This window comes from Notothenia rossii (genome assembly GCF_949606895.1).
Source record: "Notothenia rossii genome assembly, chromosome: 9".
Lineage (NCBI taxonomy): Eukaryota > Metazoa > Chordata > Actinopteri > Perciformes > Nototheniidae > Notothenia > Notothenia rossii.
Window position 1 is genome coordinate 68,567,466 of NC_136907.1, and position 17,678 is coordinate 68,585,143.

A 17,678-nucleotide genomic window follows, 5' to 3' on the forward strand; every position below is an offset into this window, starting at 1 on the left:
ATATGCTGCCTTTTCCATTTTATCCACTTCTCTTGCAGGGGACCCTTTTACTTTCACACAATTACAGAAAATGTACTGTTGTGATTTGATGTTGTGACATTCTTGTGATTTTGTATTTGAATTGGTCTGTTGTATTTATATCTTTCATTAACTGTTGTATTTATATCTGTTGTGAACTGTCCTATTTTACCATGTTTTGCATATTGAACTTAATATTGAAATGAAATCAATAAAAACATTTTATTTACATTTTATCCCAGTTTTTGTTTATCGTTTCAGGTAGCACCTAAATGAGACAAGGATCTAAAATTGGTTCAAGAGAAAATTGCAGTAATATACTGTTTTAATGCATTACTGTAAATGATACTGTATACAGAACAGTAATGTATTGTTGTTTCACAAAACCAGTATTATATAATAACACTAAATTATTGTTTTTGAAATTACAGCAACATACAAAATTACAGTAATTGTTAAGTGTAAGTATTAATATGTCTGCATGTAACTGCACTATAACTGTTCCACAGTAAGAGGGCGCTATAGGCGTAAGCAGGCGCAGCTATTGTAGCTGACATCAGATATAAGGGATTGTTCCCTCCCCTTCTCTCTCTCTAGCTCTCATGGAGAGCAGGTCAAGTGGTGCAATGCACATATGGAAATAAACCACGCCAGTTAAGGCTAAAGAATACCTCGTCGTCATGACCAGTTTATTGCTATACATGTGACTCTGTCAACAGGTTATGGGCCAAGATCATGGAAGAGCAAAATAACGATAGCTAGTTAGCTGAAAAGTTTAGGCTAGTTTAGCGGCGGGAAAACCGCGGGACGCTAAAGCTAAGCTAACGGGCAGCTAAGCTAAGCTACAATCAAAAGATGGCGACCAGAGGCAGAAGCAAGTGGCCCACGTTTGACGGAAGGGCAGAAGAATACGAGCTCTGGGAAGAGCGGATGTTGTGCTGTATGCACGGAGTGGGGCTGAAAGAGACCATTTTGACGGGCCTCACGGGAGAAATAATGGAGGCCGCGCGAGCCCTGGATACTAAGCTGAACGCCGACGCATACTGCGAGCTAGCACCACTCCTAGTCAACACGAGCTTGGGGCTGATATTCCGGGACACAAAGGACAAAGGCCGAGAAAGTCTAAAAGTGTTAAGAGAACACTACATCGACAGAGGTAGGCCCCGGATTGTATCCCTGTATATAACATTGACCGCGCTGAAGAAAGCTAACACAGAGACGGTGACTGAATATGTCATCAGGGCGGAACAGATCATCACGGCACTCAAAAGTGCTGGAGAAGCACCGAGCGATGGATTAATGATGGCGATGGTTATGAGGGGACTACCGGAGATGTATAAACCGTTCACACTGTTGGTGACGCACGGTTCAGCGGACATGTCGCTGGGGGAGTTCCAGGCCAAGTTGCGGAACTACGAGGCCTCAGAAGACTCAGACCCGGTCGCCGAGGAGGCGGGAGAAAGGGTAGTGAAGGCCCGGGCAGCGCCAAAGAAAAAGACCGGACCCCCTACGGAGATGGCATGTTGGCGATGTGGAGAAAAGGGTCACTGAAAAGATAATTGCAAGAAAACTGTTTGGTGTAGTTTCTGTAAAACTTCGGGACACGCAGACAGAGTGTGTAGAAAGAAGCGCGAACAGAGCGCTCGGTACGCGCGCGTGCAAGATGGCGGCTGTGGACAAGATGGCGGCAGCGGTGGACGTGAGGCGAGTCGAGACGACGCCCGGAGAGCAGCGGGAAGAGAGGACTTCACCTTCGGGGCGCAGACAGCATACGCCAGCTGGTCAGCGCAGCAGCAGCAGGCCAAAAGGAAGGGATTGATAGTGGACACAGGTGCGTCGTCCCACATTATCAACGACATGAACCGATTCAAGAACTTTGACAGCACCTTCGAGCCGGAGAGACACAGCATGGAGCTGGCAGATGGGAAGCGCACTTTCGGGTTGGCGCATGGGAGAGGAGACGCACAGGTATGCCTCATGGACAGTGAGGGGTGCCGGTGTACAGTGACGTTGAAGAACACCCTCTACATACCCTCGTTCCCCCAATAACTATTTTCTGTCAAATCTGCTACTGCAAATGGTGCCAAGGTGTTCTTCAATGAAGGTAACGATGTTCTTGTTGAGCCTGACGGTACGAGATTTAACATTGAGGTGTACAAGAGAATGTATTATCTACAAACAGAATGTAATGAAAATGATATTCAGACATGGCATGAGATCATGGGTCATTGTAATTAAGAGGATATACTGAAGCTGCAGGCGGTAACAGTAGGCATGCACATTAACGGTGAAAAGCATAGACCTAACAAAGAATGTGATGTGTGTATAAAGGGAAAGTTCACTCAAACAAGGAACAGAGGTCCCACAGAAAAAGTAAAGACACCACTTGAGCTAGTTAACACAGATCTAGCCGGTCCAGTAACTGAGTCCATAGGTGGCTTTAAATATATGCAGTCTTTCACAGATGTGTGTACAGGGGCAGTGTTTGTTTACTTTCTCAAAGCAAAGAGTGACGCACTTCAGGCCACAGAGAAATTCCTTGCAGATGTAGCTCCGTATGGCAGCGTAAAATGCCTGAGGTCCGACAACGGAACAGAGTTTACAAATAGAGTTTCAGTCACTGCTGAGAAGGAACAAGATCAGACACGAAACGTCCTGTCCTTACTCCCCGCACCAGAACGGGATAGCTGAGAGGGAAGGGCGCACTCTTTTCGAAATGGCTAGGTGTAAGCTAATAGACGGTAACTTACCTAAGAGTCTATGGCATTATGCGGTCCAAGAAGCAGCTTACACCAGAAATCGGTGTTTTAACAAGCACATGGGCACCACCCCATATACAGCACTGACAGGAAAAAGGTGTGATCTACTAGCCAGGATGCACAAGTTTGGGTCAGTGTGTTATGCTTACCAACAGTACAGAGGAAAACTCGAGTCCAGGTGTGAGAAAGGATTTTTTGTAGGGCATGACAAAGGCAGCCCCGCTTTTCTAGTCTATTATCCCGGTAAGGGGAAAGTGCAAAAGCACAGGTTAGTAAAGTGTGTCACAAAGACAACATGTGAGAACGAGACACAGACACAGGAGCCAGAGCTGGACTCCAGAGTAGGGTGTGAAGAAAGAGAGACGACACAGCCTAGTGTACTGAACACAGACATGCAGACAGACGGTCAACAGCCACCGGAGGATGATGGCGAGAAGCACCCTAGGGTGACGTCACGTGCCTCATGCAGTGGGAGATATCCCCCCCGGGAACATAAACCCCCAAAGTATCTGAAAGACTATGCCCAGAGAGAAAGTGACGAGGATGACAGTACACTTACCAGCATAGATTACTGCTACAGAGTAGTGAGTGGTGTACCTCAGACCTTTAAAGAGGCCATGATATCCCCTGAATCAGGAAAATGGTAGAGAGCGATGGACGAGAAGATGAGGTCCCTGGAGGACAATCATACTTTTACTCTAACAAAATTACCCGAGAGAAGACAGACAGTGGGAGGCAAGTGGGTGTACTCAATCAAGGAGGGTATTGCAGGGCACGACAGGTACAAGGCCAGGTTTGTAGCTAAAGGCTACAGTCAGAGGGAAGGAATAGACTACGGTGAGACATTCTCCCCTACAGCTAATCTGACCAGTGTACGAGTATGCAGAAGGCAGCCGAAGACGACTTGATTTTACACCAGATGGATATGAAGACAGCCTACCTGCACGCACCCATTGATAGGGACATATATATGGAACAACCTGAAGGTTACGAGAAGAAAGGAGAGAAGCTAGTGTGCAAGCTAGAAAAATCCATTTACGGCCTGAAACAGTCTGGGCGAAATTGGAATGTGATGCTTCATACATGTCTAATTGAAGACCACTTCATACAGAACCCAGTAGACCCCTGTGTTTACATAAAGGAGTCAAAACAGTCAGGGAAAGTGATAATTGTGATTTGGGTGGATGATTTGATCATCGCAGCAGACAACACTAGAAACCTAGAGCAGGTGAAAGATATGCTCTCCACCAGATTCAAGATGAAGGACCTGGGCAGGTTAAAACATTTTCTAGGCATGGACTTCGAACAGTCTGCCAGTTGTGTAAAAATATCCCAGAAGAGATATGTGGAAAAGATCCTGAATCGTTTTGACATGCAGGAGTGTAGAACTAGGGAAACACCATGTGATCAAAAGCTAGACTACAATGAGGATGCACAAAAATTGACGGATGTAAAAATGTATAGAGAAGCTGTAGGCAGCCTCATTTATTTGACAACATGTACTCGCCCTGACCTATGTTTTGTAGTGAGTAAGTTATCACAGCATTTTGCTGATCCCACGGAAGAGCACTGGATTACAGCAAAACATGTTTCCCATTATCTTAAAGTCCATGTAATGTCCAAAATAAAAGTTATTCTGTGTTAATAAATCGCTTCATCACTTTCCACTGTTTCATTTGACATATCAACATCAATGATTCTTTCCATAAATACCCCCCAAATAACATGAAATGTGTGCCACTTTCCCGTGTTATTCCGCTCCGGTAGCGAAAAGCTTGCCAGCCATTAACCCAGCTGTGTGACGTCACACGTGGCAAACACCAGCCTCGTCTGGATTGTTTGTTTTGTATCCTTCCGCTATTTTCGCTCAACATATGTGTAACCGGACCTCGCTAAACTTTTTTTATCTAACAATTCATGATGGGGAAGCGATGTGTAGTTGTGAGCTGTGAATGTTTCCTGATTGCTATAAACATTGATCATGGGTGCTGGAAGATTGTGCACAAAACTCGGGTCAGAATTAAGTTACTACAGGTGTTATGCCAGCTTGAGCTAAATGTCACCAGAGTACAGTGAACTTGCCTAGTGACTGAAATATATAAAAGTTGAAGTGAAATAAGTAAGGCCAAAAATGAATTACGTCTGAATATCTTTATTATTTTTACCACTTTTAATTATTTGTGGGCTCGCACATATACCAAAATAGACTAATGTACACTGCAATAAAGATAAAATGTTACAAGTGAAAAATTAACAAAAGAACCCTTTTTTATTTATCAAACAGTAAATTAATACAATCTTACAAATTTGTGATTTGGAAAATGTTGTTATATTTACATGTTTCTTTGGAAAAATAATATTGTAAATGATGTACTTTGTAAATTATTTACATCATGCGAAACCATTTTAACCAGTTCAGCTGCATGACTTATGTCAAATTACAGATTTGGCCATTGAAATCCCTGATAGCGGCCTCCCGGCTCAGGGTAAGTCTTCCGTATCTCGGTTACAGCACATGCAGCGGGACTCTGATTTTTGGGCCGAGTAGGCCTACACCCCAGCACCAACGTACAAACTGTCGATAAGCTGTATATCGATACTTCCTAATGAAAAAAATAATATATATAATATGTATAATATACAGATTATAAATAAAATGTTATGTAGTAGCCTACTATTATGTAGCAATGGTTACAAATTGGCTTATAACATGATATTTGTATTTTACTTGTACAAAATAAATATGAGGTTATACATGACTGCTTGACAGAATCATAGACCTCTTATATATTTCCTCACATGTGTAGTTGTTTCTTTTCTCAAGCATACATTGAACTTGCATACACAGAAAAAATAAAAGCCAAGCTGTTTTTGACTGCTTGAAAGAGTTTAATGGTATCTTTAAAAGTGTACCATATCTGTAGCGACTAAAAGTATTATATGAAAGCAAAGCTGCAATAGGCAGTTGGGTCAATCAATATTTACTTACTGGTGTAGTGGGCCATCAACTGCTCTGTGTTGTTGTTTGTATTGAAGATACGCTATTTTCAGTGTCCAAACACTGAGACAGCCTTCTCTAAAGCCTGGGTGGCTAATAATGCACCTTGGTTTCTCGTCGGTGTCTTCTATCTGGCAGAGTCCTGCACGGGTCTGATTTTCAAGACCCGCTCCCGCCCCGCACCCGTGACGTGCAGTACCGAACCCGCCCCGCTACCCGCACATATTGCCAATTAGTCCCGCAACCCGACCCGACCCGCCGGCACATGATCCGCAACCCGACCCGAACCCGCATATATATAAGCAGTGACAACGTGCAATTATTAACACACGCAGTTGCATATTTGGCTCAAAAAGCCTGGGATGTTGTTTATTTTCTCCATCTAGGTAGGATGACACCAAAAGCCTCCCAGACGTTGGATTTTGCTCTTGAGGAAGAGTTATTGAAAATGCTGTATTCTCCGCTATAGAGAGCTTCACCTCAGCCATTCAGAATGTGGTGCGCTCAGCAGCAGATAGATGCACTGCAGAGGTTATGATTATGCTCGGTACCGCGGAGGAGAGGTCTGAGGATTTAAACATTAAACTAAATTATTATTGTTTAAATATATTTATTATGCAACACCCGCAACCGGACCCGCATCATCTTTGTTTTACCCAGAAGCGAACCCGGAAAAAAGCGTTTGAAAAAATACCACCCGCAAATCACCTTTTTTGCGGGTCACCCGTCGGGTACCCGCGGATACCCGACCCGATGCAGGACTCTGCTATCTGGTCAGTAGGTTGCAAACTGTCTATTTGTTCCATCACCTGCCAGATCTCTCTGCAGCATACACATTCATCTGCAGTGGGCATGCTTTCACAGCATTGACATGTACACCTGAATATTGTACATAACATTAAAAAACAAAACAATATCTGCCGGACGTGTGAGGAACAGATGACAAATTAAGATCGACATTTAGTGCAGGTCAAACTAAATAAAACAGAATTTACCATTCAGTATTGCCGACTCGAGTCTCGCCGGCTGCGGAATCCGCTTCTCTTTCACAAGTTTCTGCCTCGTTGTTCGATTGCTGGGCAGGAGGCTCGTACTTATAAGGCAAAATGCCTTGAAGTGAAAGGCTAGCTGGTTCACTCTCTACTTCTGTAACTGAATCCAGATAACCCACTGAATCTGAGCTTGAATGATCGCTGTCGCTGTCGCTGTCTGAAGTTATCGCGTTGCTTGCCATTTGGACTGATTTGATCAAATGGCAATGTTTGCCACGTGTGACGTCACCGCTCGTTCGGGAGTGATCGGGGGCGTACTCGGCAAACTTCGGAACCAACATCGGTTTTTAACGTATATGTCATTTAATTATGACGAAACTTTAAACATTTTTATTTATTTTTATTCTGGTGATATCTAAACTACATGTTAAAAAACACCTGTGTTAGATGCATTACATGGCCTTTAAAGGTACAGCAGATAAACAGCTTTGTTACAGAAAGAGCAGCGAGGGCTTTAAGGCTTCAAGCCTATAGTGACGCAGATTGGGCGGCAGACGCCACAGACAGGAGAAGTACCACAGGGTATTGTGTGAGTATGGGTACAGACAGCTCACTGGTTTCATGGAAAACAAAGAAACAGCCCACAGTGGCACTATCAACTTGTGAAGCCGAATATATGGCTCTAGCCTTGACAATACAGGAATGTATTTATCTGGAACAACTGCTCGAAGGAATGGATACCTATGTATATAAGAAAACTGTTGTTTATGAAGACAACCAGGGAACCATTGCAGTTGCCAGAAACCCTGTGTGCCGACAGAGGTGTAAACATGTGGATATAAAATATCACTTCCTTAGATCTGTCATCAGAGAAGGAAAGATGACACTGGTTTACTGTCCTACAGATGACATGGTTGCAGACGCTATGACCAAGCCTGTCTCCAAACTGAAATTAAAAAAATGTGCAGGGGTCATGTTCGGTGTGTAAAATATTGCCTACTATGTAATATTGACTGCCATGTTCTTTTGATGTTTTGAATTGTTATTTTTCTTGGAAAAGTTGTACAGTATACACGTCATTCATAAGTGGGAGTGTTAAGTGTAAGTATTAATATGTCTGCATGTAACTGCACTATAACTGTTCCACAGTAAGAGGGCGCTATAGGCGTAATGAGGCGCAGATATTGTAGCTGACGTCAGATATCAGATATAAGGGATTGTTCCCTCCCCTTCTCTCTCTCTCTCTAGCTCTCATGGAGAGCAGGTCAAGTGGTGCAATGCACATATGGAAATAAATTTCGTCGGGGGTCCTGCCAACCCCATGTCCTGTCCTGTTGGGGGTCCCGCCGACTACTGTTCTGCCGGGGGTCCTGCCAACCCCATGTCCTGTTCCGTTGGGGTGTTCCGCTGGGAGTCCTGCCAACTCAGTGCCCTGTCCTGTTGGGGGTCCCGCCGACACCTGTCCTGCCGGGGGTCCAGCCGACACCTGCTCCGCCGGATTTCCTACCGAAACCTGCTCCGCCGGATTTCCTGCCAACGCCAGATCCTGTCCTGTTGGGGGTCCCGCCGACACGTGCTACGCCGAGGGTCCTGCCGACACCAGCCCTTGCTCCGTCGGGGTCCGACTGACACCAGCCCATTTCCGTCTACGCCTGTCCCGCCAGGTGTCCCACCAGCTCCTGCTCTCGATCCCAGTGCTCCGGCGACACTGGAGGGGTCCCATTGCGGCGTACGTTGTCCTCCGGAGCTATCCCGTCACCGCCTTCCTCCCCGCCCTCAGGGGCTGTCCCGTCGCCGCCTTCCTGCCCGCCCTCCGGGGCTGTCCCGTCGCCGCCTTCTTGCCCGACCTTGTGCCCGGTCCCCTGAGTTCCCCAGCGGCTTTCGCCCTTGAGCCCGGCCCCCTGAGTTCCCCAGCCGCGGCCTTCGCCCTCGAGTCCGGCCCCCTGAGTTCCCCAGCCGCGGCCTTCACCCTCGAGCCCGGCCCCCTGAGTTCCCCAGCCGCGGCCTTCGCCCTTGAGCCCGGCCCCCTGACTCTTCCAGCCGCTGCCTTCGCCCTCATGCCCGGCCCCCTGAGTTCGCCCGCTGTGGCCTTCGCCCCTTTTTGAACTCTGCCTTGCCCCCAGGCCGTCCGCCCGAGACCCCTTCCTCGAACTCTGCCTTGCCCGCGGGCCGTCCGCCCGAGATTCCCACCATGAACTTTGCCTTGCCCCCGGGCCGTCCGCCCGAGTCCCCCTTCTCGGCTTCTGCTTTGCCCCGGGATGTCTCCCTCCTCACCTGTCTCTTGTTTCTTTGATTAGTCCCGTGTGCATTTAGGTTCGTTTTTTCCTGTTAGTCTTTGTGAGATCCTTGTTTGTCTTGACTGTGTTCACTGGGAAGAGTTCTGTTATTTCTTTAGCCTTGAAATAAAGGTATTTTCTGTTTAAATCTGCATTTATGTCCTGCCTGCTTCACTCAACCCTGACAGTTATAGTGTTTTATCTTGTTATGCGCGATGTTGATTATTCTTTCAGAACTAGCTAAATACATGGGTAAAGGTTCTACTTGAGCCCAATTTGAATACCATAAAGAAAGTATTAAAGCCAGCTCAAGCTAAATGTCAAATGTATTTAATTAATGTACAATTGTTTTGATTTATTTTAATTTTATTTGAGTTGTACATATTTCAAAACGCGAAGTGTAATAACTGCAGTTGCCTCCCTGTCACCGAGAATGACAAAGGTCCTCAGTGAAGCACAAGCCCATGTTTCTCACTCAATTATAAGTACAACTTACTAAAAAGATCAGTTCAATGCAACTAATGTCGTCTTAGTGTTATTGAATGATGTTAAAATTGGTTTCCCATGAATTTAGTGATGGATCGTAAACATTTGAAATGTAGCATTTCAGTGTTTCTCAGTTACAAGGTTGTTTTAATAAATCAGACACTGATGATGCAGCGCTGTATTGTACCTTTTTATATTGGCATTTTGTCCCTAACAAATTGTTTTTGCGCTGATCTTGTGCTTGGCTGAATTTTTTTTTCAAAGGGGGTACATTATTGAAAAGAGTTTGAGAACCACTGCCCTGGCTAACTTTAGACTGCTGGCTGGCTGAGCATCAGCTTGATTTTAAAAATGTTTTGTAGTAATGCTAGAATGACTTAATATAGCCTACTGACAAGGAAAATAAGATGGTTTTTAATGACCGTCGAATTTGTAGATGCACAACCCGATCGATGCAGATGATGCAGGACTTCTTTGTTGATCCGCACATGTCCTCCGAAATGCGTCCATCTCTGGAGAAGCTGCTCTCCTAATGACGTTTCTTGTACTTGCTCATTCTCACTGCTGTATGAACCCTATTCTGTATATGCTCTCAGAAAAGTGGCGAAAGCATCTTTTGGATCTTTTTAGCTGCAAGAAAGTCAGGAGGCTGAGAGACAGAAAGAGAACCACTGGCTCTTCTGTTAAGCAGAACGGTGCTTTTAAAGCACAAAGCTCTGCTGTTGTGTTGGAACCAACCTGCAGCTAGACATTCATCGCTTATATGAAAGCATCAATTCATACTTAGTATAATATTTGTTTTGAACTAGTTTAATATGGTGTTCACATTTCCTTAACAATATTAAGGGGACTACTTTAATGTAAGTCTCTATAAATGTAGACCTAACATGTCAATTTACGCTTTCTCAGAATTCATTTTAAATGTGATATCCTAGATTTGGGACAAGGTGACACATGCAAGTTTATTTAGCTTCATTAGCTTTGTAAGATGGTTCTAAAAATGAGTTGGTTCTAAAAAAAACAAAATCAGCTCTGTATCATTTGGTAAATGTTCATGTTGATGCATTGATTATGCATTGTACTGTAGATAATATGTGAAACACTTCTTCACTGCATTTTACTTTGTGGTTTCATTTTAAATCATCTATCTCAGTTGTTACTGTAGTTGTTATATTGTCACCTTTAGGAGTCTTGCAAACTAAACAGAACATCATTTATTTTCAAATTTTATATAATTTATCAAAATTGTGTGTTTATATTTGCTTGAACATTTCATCATCATCATCATCATCATCATCATCATCACTATTATTTCCATGCTATATTAAAATTGATCAAAAGATATTTCTGGGGTGTATCCTTCCTTCCTGCTGTTTAGAGATTATGTTCTAAAGCAGAACATCAACGATATACACGTCACCAATTTTTGCTAAATCTAAAAATATCCATGCCTTCACTGGAATGATGAGGCAACCCCTCTGAATAATATGAAGCCAAAGGCGGAGTTACTGCATGAGCTTTCTCTTTTATTGCTCAACTTCTCCGTCACAATCATATTCACCACATGAAGTGACAGTCATTGTTCAGGGTAAGTTGCTTAATATTTACTGTAATTGATTTCCAAATTTAAGGCCAATTTTCTTACTACATAATTGTTTTCTGTATTGTTATATTTTTCTCGGATTTACTTTTTAAAACTAAATTTGACTGAAGGTTAAAAATATGTGCTCAATTTGCCAATTACATTTTTCTGCTTATGTTTCCCAGAAAACAACTTACAATGGCATTCAACAACTCCACAGTGAACATCGGAGGTGAAAACTACAGCTCGGAAGACTGTGAGAGGGTGTTTTTCATGGAAACTTTTAAAGGCTACTCGTACATTTTGATCTTCATCCTCAGTATCATAGAAAACTGCTTCCTCTTATATGTCCTATTTCTCTATGAGAACTTAAAAAATGTCACAAATCTATTCGTCCTGAACCTTGCCTGCTCCGATTTGATGATCACAGTCACACTTCCATTCTGGGCCGTCTCTCTGCTGCTGCAGGACTGGGTCTTTGGTGATTTTGCTTTCAAAATATTGACTGCTTCCCGCATTGTTGGTGTGTACAGTAGCGTCATTCTACTGACTGCCATGACTGTGGACCGTTTCATAACTGTGGTGCTGCACAACATGCCAAGAAACAAAGTAAGGAGGCAGAGGTTTGCAGCATTGAGCTGTGCAGCTGCATGGATCATCAGCATCTCTTTTTCTGTATATGCTGCTACCAAAGTCACGGTGGAAGACAGGGGTGGTCTTTCCATGTGTACAAAGATCTTAAAAGACGAAATTGGATATAAACTTGCAGTGTCTCTGCTCTTCTTCTTCCTGTTATCCATCATTTTTTTCTGCTATTCTGCCATCCTCAAGACAGTGTTGCAGGCTTCAAACAGAAGAAAGCACAGGACGGTAGTGGTGGTGTTATGTATAGTTGCTGCCTTGATCATCTGCTGGGTACCTTACAATATTATGGATATAATCAGGTTTCTCAACAAACCTAAAAGCTGTTTTGCAAGGCAACGCCAGAATATTGCCTTAAGTATTTGTCGTGTACTTGCTCATTCTCACTGCTGTATGAACCCTATTCTGTATATGCTCTCAGAAAAGTGGCGAGAGCATCTTTTGGATCTTTTTAGCTGCAAGAAAGTCAGGAGGCTGAGAGACAGGAAGAGAACCACTGGCTCTTCTGTTAAGCAGAAAGTAGCTTTTACATAACAACACTCTGCTGTTGGGTCAGAACCATTGCAGACATTAATTGCTGCAATGAAAACATCAGTAAAAGCTTATAGTCATTTCATATTTGTATTGAATTAATTACACCTATCTTTTAGGATATTAAGGGTCGATTTGTATGATTCTCTGTAGACGTAGGATAACCATTTACATTTTAAACAGCAGTTTACTCTTTCTCAGTATTTCTTTAAAACAGGCTCTGGATATCGGACTTCAAATGCAAGTTGTTAATATTTGTATTCCGATTTTCATATTTCGGCTTTATTTTATCAGTTTTAGGTAGCTAGTCAAGAAGTAGTTACATTAGTTAGTGGAAAACACTATTTCTAGCTGTTTCAAAGTTTTCAATTAATAATTTTCAAATGAGAGTTTCATTAAAGGGTTAATTTAGTAGTAGTACAGTCAATGGCATGAAGGCTGAGGCGAAAGATTTGCAAACAGATCCTGTTCCAATTGAGGATCCATTTAAAAATGACTTGTTGTTGTTTACAGAAGAAGTCAATTCTTAAGTGTCTATGTTTTCACTTTTAACATAAAGTTAGCTGCATTTGTTAGACTGCAAAGTTTTTCCAATACAATTAAGAACAGTAGGTTACTGCCTCTAACGTTATTCCAAACTAATAATAATAATAATAATAAATTATATTTCTATAGCGCTTTTCTTGAACCCAAAGACGCTTTACATTTGGGAGGGAGGGTACAAACAAAACAAAAAAGAAACAAACAAGCAAAACAAAACAGAAAAGCAGTCAGGAGAAAGTTGGTTGAGAGGGGGGGGGGGGGCTTATGGATATACAGAGTTGAAGAGGTGGTTTTTGAGACGGGACTGGAACAGGGTGAGGGACTCAGACTCACGGAGGTCTTGGGGGAGGGAGTTCCAGAGCTTCGGGGCTGCCACAGAGAAGGCTCTGTCCCCGAAGCTCCGGAGTTTGGCCTTGGGGGTGGAAAGCAAACCGGCTGAGGTGGATCTGAGGGACCGGGGTGGTTGGTAGAGGATGAGGAGGTCAGTGAGGTAGGGGGGGTTCAGGTGGTGGAGGGCTTTGTAAGTGAGGACCAGAAGTTTGTAGTGGATGCGGTGAGAGACGGGAAGCCAGTGGAGTTCTTTGAGGACCGGGGTGATGTGATGCCATGATTTGGTGTGGGTGAGGAGTCTGGCGGCTGCGTTAAACTCTGATAGCATCTAAGGCCAGCTTTTTTCTTCTTTTTAAAAAAAAAGTTGTTAGTGATATTCTGATACGCTACATTGTAATGTAAGAAGTAGGCAGGGGCTGTCGGTAGTGTGTAACCCATCCTTATAGTTCTTCTCTTCTACTTTTGTGTAAAAAACGAAAAATATAAAGACACAGTCACATTAAATGAATCCAAAGCTTGACAGACATGCCACTTTTAAGGTGAGTTACTTTGCCAAAAGTTGATCACATCAGAATACCGAGAACAGGCTGGAACAAGAACAATGATGAATCATGCGTGCGACTACACTTGTATGTATTCGAGATAAACATTTGGGGAACTTTGAAACGGAACACAGAAAACCGCAAAACGGATACTTCTCATCTTATCAGATGAGATATTTAAAAGGGACATACACGTTTGCCCAGTACATGGCATGCAGTGTTCCTTGTGCACACTTTAGCTGCAAATAAAGCTTTTTTAAATATTGTCAATGTATTCCCTCTTCTTTCTGTGTTTTTTTGCACATCAACCTGGCTCATTGTTACAGAAGTATTTCCCTCTGGAGTGACCTTGTCAATGTGAAACAAACATCTCATTCTACAGTATACATAAACCATAACATACTGCATTTTGGGATTAAAATCATAGCCAGTCAAGTATATCTAACTCATCTGTCCCTATGCTTGTGGTTGCTTTTCCATAAAAGTTGTGACAGAAATCACAAGTAATTTAGCTATATTATTTCAGTAATTAATATATTCTACCTTTTTTTTTTTTTCTTCTTCTGTGGCCCAAATCTTTTAACTCTATTATTACAGTGTTTCACCCGAGCCCTGTCAGTGTACTTGAACATGGTTGAGTAGCGTGGCCCTGATGGCTCCGAGGGGGGTCCTGAGAAGAGTGTACAGGGACGGCTCAGTGGGCCACTGTAACAGCACTCATATCCCTCTCTGGGGGTAGATTAAGCTTAATTAACTAAACCATCCAGCACGCTTGGATGAATGGATACAAGTCAAGGGCAGAGCAGTCACAGGCGTGCTCACACATCCTCTAGCAGGCGCTGGGAGAGGGTTTTATCACAAATATTATCTGTGTACATTATTGCAGCAATAAATTGGATACTGTAGTTAAAATAAAGTTAACAACAATAATGTTTATTTGTATTTAGTCTCCTATGTGTCGTCATCCAGTCAAAACACAGTGACCTCTGAATAGAATAGAAACCTGTGTTGCACGTAAGTGATGCATTTTCCGTGAGCAGCCATCCCATAATCTTTAATATGGTTCTGCATGTAACACCAATTTATCATTGTTTGCAAACAGATTTTAGAATAATCAGAAGGAAGGGATCATAAGTTTCAACTCGTGGGAAAATAAGTCACATTCAGTTTTTTCATTTTCTTTCTTTAATATGCTAATGAAACAATATATTGTCAGAATTAATACCATTTAAAAACAACAGAGAAAAAACTAATGAGAACAAAAACTAATAAAACACACCCCACGGAGTTAAAATAAAAAAGTAATTCGAAGGCATCCCATTTCATATCTTCGAGTCAGTACAATCTCTTTTCCCGGATCATTTTCTTAGCAAATGATGTTGTTGTTCCATCCTGTTTTTAGCCACAAGCTAAACAGCTGTTGTTGTTCTCTTATGTCGTCTCTGCTACTAGCTCTCCTTAGCCCTATAACGTTCACTCCCTGCTCTTCTTTTCTCCAGGGCAACTCACCCTCCTTTTCACATTGATATCTCCCCTTTAAATCCAGCTATCTATAACGATAATTACTCCAACCATATGTGAATTTAATTGATGCCTTGCAAATGTGTACGTGTGTGTGTTTGTTGCATATTGCTAATAAAGCCTTATTGCCTGTTAATCTGGACTGTCAGGGAAATGCGTGCAAATCGATTAAGTGTGTCAGCCTTATCATTACAAACAACTGTTTCAGTGAACAAATATAGATGACTTAATCCTCGTATCACAAACACTGGCATGTTTGACATTCTGCTAATGCACCTCATCCTTATTGAATTTGTCACAGGGATGAAATGTTTCGCAAAAGGATTGATCCACTGTTTAACACACCTGGACCAACATATCTTTGCTCATTCATGGATCCAGGAGGATGACATGTTTTGGAGTACATACTTTAAAAATGTGCATTTGAAAGGTTGACATAAAATAACACACGTCTAATGCTGCCTCTTGGCTTTTATTTTGTCCCTGCATTGCAACTTGTCTCCACTAGAGGGGACATGGGTATTGGCATTGTGTTGTTTGTTTCATCATTACTGGGCCACATTAATGATATCAATCTACAGCTTACAAAGAATTAAGAAAAGAGATGTACTCTCTTTTGGAAAGACACAAATACTAAGAATCCACACACAAGTGCTGTTTTTTTAAATTTTTAGCTCTGTGTGTTTTCGAAAATGTTCACCACAAAGAACAAATGCAGCCTGTCTCTGCATATCCCACACCATCCTATCTCCGTATTTCAGGGTCATTGTCCTCTACTTACCTGCTGTTGTACAATAGAAAAACACAATGATTAACTACCATGGAGACTTAATTAACTAATCAAACATCTGGATATTCAGACTAGGCCTACTGCAAAGGCTTAGCTGCCTCTTGTAAGGCTGGCCATTTGATGTATCAAACAGTGCGTCCTGATGTTTCTTGCAAAATGTTTCCCATCTGGCTTGTTTTGTATTTTAACTTTTTTTTTTTTTTTAACAGCATCTCTCGCTTTGAAACTTTCTCTTTTAATGTTTCTTATTTGGAAATATTTAATGTATCTGTTTGTGTCACTTTGTTGCATTGTTGACAATGACTGGTGAAGGATTGAGGACGAGGACAAGGCCCTAAAGACAATATAACATAACGTTCATGGCATGGGTATGTACCTGACATTTATGTGGTTAAGTTGCATATGGGCCTCCAATTAGAGGGAATAGCTGTATTCCCAGGACGTTATATTTTATTTTATTATCTTTTACCCTCACACCAGATGTTATGTTTCTGTACACATTAGTCAAAGAGTAACATACCATACCAAGGCATAACATACCAACAAAACCTTCAAATCACTGATGTGTAAGCAATTTTCTAAGCAATAGTTTCTTGGTGAATTTATTATACTAAATGTTTGTACAATTATGATGTTTAGATGCAAACTGCGATATTGAGAAACAATAAGACGTGTAAAGGCATGTATTGCTTACTAATGACATATTGACACTAAAGAGGTAATGTGCAGATAGCACACAATCAAAATATGCAACCAAAATAAAGAAGGGAAAATTAAATAACAACCAACCCTGAAAAGACAATAACTTAACATCAAAAAGCGTTCTGATATTTAAATGACAAGTAGAGACAACAATCAGATCAACAATGAACAGAAAACGATTGATACTGGATATATATTACAATTTGACCATTAAAGGCAATATCCCTCAGAGTTAAGAATTGGAACCATACATCTTGAGACTATGTTTCTTAGAGTGGAAATATTGTGTAATATAAAACACAATTACACCAGAAACTACAAGGGCACTTCTGAGCATAGACCTCTGCCAAGGTTGTTTCCATGAGTGGGAAATAATTTGTGTATCCGCCCTGTGATTCTGCTCCAAAATGTAATGGGTTGTTCTTTGGCCAATGTGACACAATTCTACAAAATGTCCAAGATATGCACTGTGTTTTTATCCTTAATCCTGCTGACAAACAGACACACAAACTCAAGACAACCTCATTGACAGAGTCCTGAAACATTGATCAAATAAAATAAAAACAATGTCCATGAATGCGTTGCCCTGGTACATGCTTGCAGGGTAGTTTCATGTCCACATTATATAAATGCTATCATATGATCTCTACTGGTTTGAATGTTATTGCCATTATTTCAAATTAGGGTTGAGATTAAAGATTGCAAATCAATCTTCTTAATTTGTTTGAAGAAGCGGTTATAGTAGGTGGATGAAAATGAACAGGATGAAGCCTGAAAACATTTTATCTTGATTAAGTTGAATCATGTAAAAGATAACACAACATGACATAACATGACATGTCACAACATAACATTATTTAAGATATCATAACATAAGATGACATAACATAATTCAACATAACATAATGTAAGAGATCATAACATAATGTAAGAGATCATAACATAACATAATGTAATATAAAAAAA

At 41.8% G+C, this 17,678-nt stretch overlaps 2 protein-coding genes across 2 annotated transcripts; both read left to right on the top strand.

Annotated features, from left to right (window-relative positions):
* The first annotated feature begins 626 nt into the window (after window positions 1-626).
* Window positions 627-9,195, top strand: LOC307019374 (uncharacterized protein). Its single transcript, XM_079650219.1, has 2 exons — window positions 627-2,122; window positions 8,016-9,195. The coding sequence occupies exon 1, from the start codon at window positions 874-876 to the stop codon at window positions 1,567-1,569; it is 696 nt and encodes a 231-aa protein (XP_079506345.1). The 5' UTR covers window positions 627-873; the 3' UTR covers window positions 1,570-2,122; window positions 8,016-9,195.
* A 1,871-nt stretch (window positions 9,196-11,066) lies between these two features.
* On the top strand, window positions 11,067-13,055 carry LOC307019373 (chemokine XC receptor 1-like). Its single transcript, XM_079650218.1, has 2 exons — window positions 11,067-11,117; window positions 11,297-13,055. Exon 2 carries the CDS (start codon window positions 11,310-11,312, stop codon window positions 12,285-12,287), a length of 978 nt encoding a protein of 325 aa, XP_079506344.1. The 5' UTR covers window positions 11,067-11,117; window positions 11,297-11,309; the 3' UTR covers window positions 12,288-13,055.
* The last annotated feature ends 4,623 nt before the right edge of the window (window positions 13,056-17,678 follow it).